This window comes from Eulemur rufifrons, chromosome 7, assembly GCF_041146395.1.
Source record: "Eulemur rufifrons isolate Redbay chromosome 7, OSU_ERuf_1, whole genome shotgun sequence".
Taxonomy (NCBI): Eukaryota; Metazoa; Chordata; class Mammalia; order Primates; family Lemuridae; genus Eulemur; species Eulemur rufifrons.
The window spans coordinates 218,002,473-218,011,003 of NC_090989.1; the positions used below are offsets into that span (position 1 = coordinate 218,002,473).

At 41.1% G+C, this 8,531-nt stretch overlaps 1 protein-coding gene across 1 annotated transcript; it reads left to right on the plus strand.

The window, feature by feature from the left end:
• Window positions 1-280: 280 nt before the first annotated feature.
• Window positions 281-6,845, plus strand: C7H9orf40 (chromosome 7 C9orf40 homolog). Its single transcript, XM_069474115.1, has 2 exons — window positions 281-779; window positions 5,579-6,845. The coding sequence occupies exons 1-2, from the start codon at window positions 345-347 to the stop codon at window positions 5,735-5,737; spliced, it is 594 nt and encodes a 197-aa protein (XP_069330216.1). The 5' UTR covers window positions 281-344; the 3' UTR covers window positions 5,738-6,845.
• Window positions 6,846-8,531: the final 1,686 nt, after the last annotated feature.

Sequence of the window (8,531 nt, forward strand, 5' to 3'; positions counted from 1 at the left end):
CACTTCCGGCCGCGAGAGCGCTCGGGAGCGCGCGCCGTGAGCCTCCACCAACCAGCAGCTCCGCCCGGCCGGCGCGAGCGCGCGCGCACGTTGTGCGCAGGTTCGAATCTCCGCCGCTTCGCGGTTGCTCCCCAACGCCCAGGCCGCACCTCGGAGGCCGCGAGAGCAGTGTGCGCGGGCTGCGCCCGGGCGGGGCTGCCCCGTCCCCTCCACCCTCTCTGTCAGCCTGTCGAAGCCTCGCTGGACTTCGGCCTCGCCCTCGCGCGTTCCGCCCTCGCCCTCCACACCCATAACTATCGGCGCTCGGTTTCCCGCGCCGGGCGGGAGCCCGAGCCTCTGGGCCCATGGCCAAGCGGCGTGCGGCCGAGCCGGTGGCGTTCCACGTGCCTTGGAAGCGGCTCCTGCTCTGTGACTTCACGGAGGAGCCGCTGCCGTCTTCGCCGCTCTGGATCCAGCCGCCGGGGACCTCGCATCCTGGGCAGCCTCTCGGGGTCCCAGAGCTGCACCGAAAGCGCAAAATCGACGCGGGGGCCATGGCAGAGTCTTCGGCTTCGCCCAACAAGCGCCGTGACAGCGGGGACAGCAGCGCCCCAGGCGGCGAGGAGTCTGAGGGCCGCGGCCTGGAAACGGGCGAGCCGCCGCTGCTGCTACAGCAGCCCGTACAGCCCCGCGGGCCGGGGGAGGAGCCCCGGGGCGCCCGGCCCCCGAGGGGCGGTGGCGACGGCGGGGCGGGGCGCGCAGGGCCCCCGAGCGGAGACTGGGGGGCCGCCCGGCGCCAGGTAGGGGTTGGGGCGGGGGTGGGTGAGGGGGCGAAGGGACTGGTCTTTCCCGCGACACACAACGCGCCCGGGAAGGAACAGATAGCCCCACTCAGGACTGTGTTCGTTAAGACGCCCCCCAAGGCGAAAAGCTGGCGTCGCCGCTCTGGGAATGGACGCTGACCCCCCAGCAACACGCGAGGGAGTCCGACGGGCAAAAAGCACTTCCCCAGTCTAGGGGGAAACACGGTGTTCGCGTGGGGAAGTGGCCTTGCCGCTTCAGCGCGGCACTTTGTCAGAGGGAAGCCGGAGCGTGGGGGTCATGACCGGCCGTAGAACCTGGTAAAGACGTTGACCGTGAACGGAGAGAGGTTCAGCCCAACGACAAACATCAGGAAAAGGTGTAGCGTGCCTTCCTTGGCTTAACGGTGATTATGCTAGAATTCGGGATGGATTCTTTAGAGGGCGACTGATGTGGTAGCCGTCAATTCATTGGACGGAGTGTAGGCTGTTACAGCTCTTTTGGCAGAGAGGAAGGACTGCCATTTCTTGGGAAAAGCTTTTTAAGCTTAGTGTTAAATCTGATCCTATGAAAACGGGTTGTTGTTGAAAACTAATGAGGGCCCTAAAGTAAAGCGTATATGAGAATCATTAGGGGAGGGTCCTGTTCCTCTGGACCTTAAGAATCCTGAGAAGATGTATGTTTGGCTAGGTTTGCCTAGATATCTGCTGTTTAGTATGACAGCCACTAGTCATGTGAGACTGCTGAACATGTAAAATGTGACTAGTCCAAAGTGAGATGTTTTGTAAGTGCAAAATACACTCTAGATTTCATACGTTTAGTAAGAAAAAAGGAAAATAAAACAGTTCAAATTTTTATATTGCTTACATGTGAAATAATTTGGGTATATTGGATTGAATAAAATTAATTTTACAAGTTCCTTTTACGTTTTTAATATGGCCACTAGAAAATTTTAAATTATGTTTGTGGCCACATGTATTTATTGGACAGCTTTGGTGTAGACTTAGGAATTCAGACTGCTTTTTCACAGTTCTGGAATGACTTACCCCAGGGGTTTTTGGGAATGGAATAACTAAGTAAAGGGCTCAGAATTCACCAAACTCTCTTCAGCCACTACAGCATAGTATTCACCCAACATTTTTCTATTCAGTATTTTATGACAGAGTTTATCAGATGCCTTTCCAAGAAAAAATTGAAGTTTCTGTAGCATGCTGAATTTTCATGTGAAAAAGCCAATAAAATAATGAGTTTCATAGTCGAGACTGATTCCCCCCCACCCCAGTGGTTGTCAGAAATTATCTTTTAGATTTAATCATTTTGGATGAAAGTAATGCATTGTAAATATTTCTACCCCTGGGTTTTTTTGGAATTCAGAAAACATGAACCTTATTTTAGACTTTTTTCTTCAGATTGCTCTTACATATTCAAAATCAGCTCACTCAGAATGGTAATGATAGTCATCCAAACCTATGAGATTTGGAAATAGGGACTTCGTATTTTGAAAACTTTTTGAAAGCTTTTCACACTTTTTTTGTTACCCGAGCCATAGGCTTGTGTTTCCTACCAGAATACATTGACTACAGTATGCCACACAGTTGATAAGAGGGAAATAAGGAAATGAGAGGTTGGGAGAACAATGGCAGTTCTTCAGTAGACTGCTATGAAGACACCTGCTTTAGAATCCCTTAGACCTACCTGTATCTTCCCCCACAGCAGTGACTGTAGATCTGGCAGCTCTGTATTTCCTGAAGTCGTGGCAAGTACGTGGCAGGGAAAAAGTTTGGCTCCAGGGGTTCCTTCCCCAAGACTAGTTTTTTTCTTTTGACAAAAGCCCAGTAACCACATGTTCCTTCTTTTTGTTAGGTTGGTTCCTGGAGCTGCTGCTCCTCTGCAAACCTAAGTGAGGGACATGCTCTCTCCAGTTTCCCTCTTTCCTTCCTGCCTGCAAAGACACAGGCTTTTTGTTTTAAGGGTTTTACAGCTCATTTCCAAGGGAAAACTAGATATAACAAAAACATAGAGAAGTAAAAAGCTTTTTCAGTTCAGTGCAGTAAATGCCTGGTTTCTGTTATGCTCAGAATAGGGCTTAAGTTTCTTCCCTCACCCTTGAGATCTCATTTAGGAAATACTACTTCAAATACTTACTTTCTGCATTGAGAATGGAATCTAGGCAGAATAATGGTACATCTTTTCTGTCTTGGAACTTCAGAGTATTTCCTAAGTTGTTTCAGATGTTTTTTTTGTTTGTTTTTTTTTTTCTAGAGAACTAAAATAAAAACAGGTATTCATTAAATGTTCATGCAGTTTTGTTTTGTTTGTTTTTGTGTGGGTTTTTTTTTTTTTGTTTTTTTGTTTTGAGACAAAGTCTCACTTTGTTGCCAGGGCTAGAGTGCTATGGCGTCAGCCTAGCTCACAGCAACCTCAAACTCCTGGGCTCAAGCAATCCTACTGCCTCAGCCTCCCAGGTTGCTGGGACTACAGGCATGTGCCACCATGCCCGGCTAATTTTTTCTATATATTTTTAGTTGTTCAGCTAATTTCTTTCTATTTTTTTAGTAGAGGCGGGATCTCGCTCTTGTTCAGGCTGGTGTTGACCTCCTGAGTTCAAACAATCCGCCAGCCTTGGCCTCCTAGAATGCTAGGATTACAGGCGTGAGCCACCGAGCCAGGCCTCATGCATTTTTTTTAATGTTAGTGTTACTTTATGCAGGTTCATTGCTCTGCCAGTGTTGCGTCTTGGGTGTTCCACATTTTTAACAGAAAGTCAGTGGAAATGTTTTTCTAAGGAGAAGGTGATTCATGATTCATAGGCTTATTGAAACATAATACCTAGCAATTTTGAGCAATTACTGTGCTAAAACATAATTCTTTTTTTTTAAACCTTAATTCTTGTAACGGTTCTCCATTTTATTGATGAGGTCAAGATCAGAGTTAGTGGATGGTAGTTCTTTCAAACCCAGGTTTGGTGGCAGAGTATGTGCTCTTAGCTACTAGGTTATGCTAACATTAAAGGACCTTTTTTTGATCCAGCTTTTATAAGTAGATAATTTGAACAATAGATTTCCCAAAAGACAAAGAAAACTAGGACCTTGTTTTTAACTCCATCTTGTTATTAAAGTGAAATTTTTCTTGGTAACCTTTGACTTGTTACATCTTTATCCCAATATTAAGAAATTCCCAGAAGACTCTTGATTCTCTAAGCCTTAGAGTATACAACAATGAATTCTTCCTGATGACACTTTTTTTAAAAAGAAACTTGTGCTCTCCAGTACAGTAACCATTAAACCACATGTGGCTATTGAGCATTGAAAAGTGAGTAGTCATGGCCGGGCGCGGTGGCTCACGCCTGTAATCCTAGCACTCTGGGAGGCCGAGGCGTGTGGATCGCTCAAGGTCAGGAGTTCAAGACCAGCCTGAGCAAGAGCGAGACCCCGTCTCTACTAAAAATAGAAAAAAATTATATGGACAACTAAAAATATATATATAGAAAAATTAGCCGGGCATAGTGGTGCATGCCTGTAGTCCCAGCTACTCAGGAGGCTGAGGCAGGAGGATCGCTTGAGCCCAGGAGTTTGAGGTTGCTGTGAGCTAGGCTGACGCCACGGCACTCACTCTAGCCTGGGCAACAAAGTGAGACTCTGTCTCAAAAAAAAAAAAAGAAAAGTGAGTAGTCTGAATAGTGCTGGAAGTGTAAAATACATGCCAAATTTTGGAAACTTAGTAGTATGACCCAGAAGAATGTATAATATTAATTTTTAAAATACTGACTACATGTTGAAACAATATTTTGGGTATGTTAGGTCAAATATGATATTAAGGTTAATTTCACCTATTTTATTGTACTGTGGTTACTAGAAAAATTTAAATTACTTATGTACCTTCCGTTATATTTCTGTTGGTTCTGCTATAGCAACTATGAACTTAAAGTAAGAATACAACGTAATAGAATAGATGGAGATATTCTGGCAAAGGTGTTAATGTTCGGAATTGTCACCTGAGAAGCCTGTATGTGATTTCAATGCTGTTTCCTTTGCACAAAGTATTTTAGGGATGCTTGTGAAATTCTGTGCCAATTTTAAACTTCATTGGAACATCAGCTTCATTTCACAGTTACTTGAAATAATTTTGTAGCCATTCAGAGTAAGCTGCTGAATTTTTAAGGGGTCAGCATTCATTTAAAATTTTGATACATTGATTTAAAAGTTAGTCATGTTATGCATGAAGTGGTCTCTTTAATAAAATGATCAGTTTAAGATTTTCTTGCTATTCACCATATTGATGTTGTAATACTTTTTGGAAGGTCTTCAAAAAAAACCCAAATATACATTATAAGGGCTGTGTGATTGTGTATTTTTAAAATAAATTTTTATTTTCTTCATTGAAAGTTAAAAAATGTTAAGACTATTTTCAGATGTTTTCTTTGGGTTAAAAATGGGAGAGATCAAGGTGTGGTGGCTCATGCCTGTAATCCTAGCACTTTGGGAGGCTGAGGTGGGAGGATTGCTTGAGGCCAGGAGTTCAAAGCTGCAGTGAGCTATGATCCAGCCACTGCACACCGGCTTGGGTGACAGAGTGAGACCTAGTCTTCTCTCTCTTTCTTTTTAGCCAGTCAAATTTAGCAGTGGGGGGATGTATACCAACTTTAGTGACACTAATGTTAATAAGTTCTGATGACCCACTACCACTGGACCAGCTGAGACCCTGTCTCTTAAAAAAAAATTTAACTTTTTCTAAGCCACTAATGTACTTTCATATCTCTCTCTCTCTCTCTTTCTCTTTCTTTCTTTTTTCTGTAAAGCACAATGAAGAATTTTGGCAGTATAATACCTTCCAGTACTGGAGGAATCCTTTACCACCTATTGATCTGGCAGACATTGAAGATGCAACTGGAGACAACCTGACAGAAGCAACACTTCAGGACAAGAATGAAGTGGCTGAGGTTGACATGGAGTCCTGACATAAGGAACTGAATAAGTGGGATTCATTGAATTTGAGGAAACGTCTCTAAGTGAATTCGTGTATTCTTAAGGAAAAAGTTTTTTTCCATACTTGAGGTGATATCATTTCCAAACCTTAAAAATGAGGAAAGGTTGTTTTGACAATAAATATCTGCAGTTACTACTGAACCTCCCAATAGGGATTTGTCAAGGATATAGTGCAGTTGTTGGGGACATATTTTATGTATGCATTCTTAAGGAAAAAAGCTTTGTTTAGACTTTAAATTTGAAGATAGTGATCTTATGAAAAGAAATTCTGGCAGTTTTAGAAATAGGTGGGAAACACTCAAATATTCCTCCCATCAGCACCAAAAAGTTTATTTGTGGTACATGAAATAAATAATTGTTTTATAATAGCAGTTACTAATAAAATACTTTCTAATACATTTTATTGACTTTTAGTTGAACAAAGCTGACTTGAACATCTATGCAAATTTAAAATGTGAGGGATTCTTTCTGAAAGCTAGTATTGTTTTAACTAAAAGAGCTTTCTAAATGTGAAGTAGGGAGAATTTCAGTTTGGGTAGCATGTTTGCATAACTTCCAATATTTGATGCTTATTAAGGTCTACCATGGGCAATCCAAAATGGATAAAGAGCAATGAGAAATGCGTTAGTGCCTGACCCCTTTTCCTTTCCCAGAATAAGAGAAAAGAAATAATATGATCAGTTTCTTGGTTTTGAATTGCTTTGAAGGCATGGTTTTTATTGTTACTCTTCTAGACCTGTAGTTCTCAACACTGACAGCACTTTAAAAATCTGCCTGGAACCCACTTTTGAGAGATTCTCATTTAATTGTTCTGAGGTGAGCCTTGATATAGCTATTTTTTTTAAAGCACCAATCCTCTTTCTGTCCATTCCTCTAATGTGCAGACAGGTTTGAGAACCACTAGACTAAAGGTAGTTTTTTCCTGTTTAAAGGAGATAACTAATTTGAGCTGAAGCAATGCTCTTAATTAGCTTTGGGTTTTTGCTCTGTTGATGGCTTTGTTACAACTAAATTATTGTGTTGTTATTACTATTTCATTGTTAAATAAAGTAATTTGTGTTTGAGTTATGTATCAGTGACTAAGTTAATTAACTTTTGTACTGCATCCAGAATTTTGGCTTTGTAATTGAGTAACTCCTCCTTGCTTGTGTGTTTTTTGTTGTTGATGACCTTAGACCCAAAATTCAAGAAAGATGGTAAATGCCAATGAGAGAGAGAGAAAACTTGATGTTTTGTGCAGGATTTAAGAATGGGTTGACATTAATAAGACAAACTGTATAATATGTGGTCAGACACAGTTCAAAGTTGTACTGCCACTTCCTACCTATGTGACCTTAAGCAAGTTACTTTTCATCTTCAAGCTTCAGATTTCTCACCTGTAAAATGAGAAATAATAAATAGTATCTACCTCAGAGAGACTGTTTATTGTCAAGCAATGTTCTAAGTACTTTACATACATCATCTGGTGTAATTCTTGTAATCTTAAGGTAGATTGAGAGAACCTACCTTGTTCATTAGAATAAACATGCTTCCCATAGTTCCATTTCGTTCTATTAACTGTTACTAGAAGTTGCAGGATAGGAATTGGAATTGAAAGTTTCAACTTATGATATATTTTCAACTTACGATGGGTTTATGACAACATAACCCCATAATAAATTGAACATACTCAATTCATACTGCTTTCACACCATGGTACAGTTGAAAAATTGTTATTCAAGCCATCATAAGTCAGGCACTGTGTGTGTGTGTGTGTATATATATATATATATAGAGAGAGAGAGAGAGAGATCTGAAATAATTCCATCTTTTAAGAAAAGTTGTTTAGGGCTAACTTGGCTCATGCCTATAATCCCAACACTTTGGGAGGGCAGGAGTTTGAGAGTGGCCTGGGTGACATAGTGAGACTCTTGTCTTAAAAAAAATTGTTTAGTAAGTAAACCTCAGGTAACTTGGCAGAATTTCATTACGGATAAATTGAGATAAGGTGTATGTTTAAAAAGTTTTATAACCCTTCACCTAGATTATCTAATGTAATAAATTGCCCCAGTACAATTATGAAAATTAGAAAATTAACACTGGTATAATTCTAATATGCAATTATGAGGATATGGAAAGAGTGACTTCAGACCACTATTTTACAAGATATATGTCAAAAACAAAAAAATAATGAAATCTATAGACTTTATTCAGCTTTCACTGTTGTCCTACTAACATTCTTTTTCTAAGAAGTCCAGAATCCAATTCAGGGTCATGATATTAATATTTAGTAGTTGTATCTCCTTAGACCTCTTTAAAAAAATTCCTCAGAATTTCTTTGCCTTTCATGACCTTGATACTTTTTGAAGAGTACTGGTTGGGTATTTTGTAGGGTGGCCCTCAGTTTTGGTTTGATGTTTCTCATAATTATGTATTCTTGGTAAGAACTTGATGGAAGTGATGTTGGATCCTTCCCAGTGTATCATACCAATAGGCGCAAGATGTCGTCTTGTCTCATCAGTGATAGTAACTTTGATTATCTGGTTAAGGCGGTATCTGCCAGTTTCTCTATTGTAAAGTTACTGTCTTCTCTTTTGTATTTATTTTGAGACTAAATATCCCATTTCTTATATTCTGCCCACAAGTTTTAGGATCTGTTGATTCTTGCCTGAAATACTTACTGCTCTGGTATATGTAAAATGGTAATACTCTGTTTCTGTCATGCTTTCAGCATTTATTAATTGGAATTCTGTAAAGGAACAGCTTTCCTTTCACCCCCATGTCTTT

Coding starts and splice junctions, on each gene's coding strand:
- C7H9orf40 (XM_069474115.1), top strand. CDS start 345: ATGGCCAAGCGGCGTGCGGCCGAGCCGGTGGCGTTCCACGTGCCTTGG. Junction 780..5,578: donor GGGGGGCCGCCCGGCGCCAG/GTAGGGGTTGGG, acceptor TTTTCTGTAAAG/CACAATGAAGAATTTTGGCA.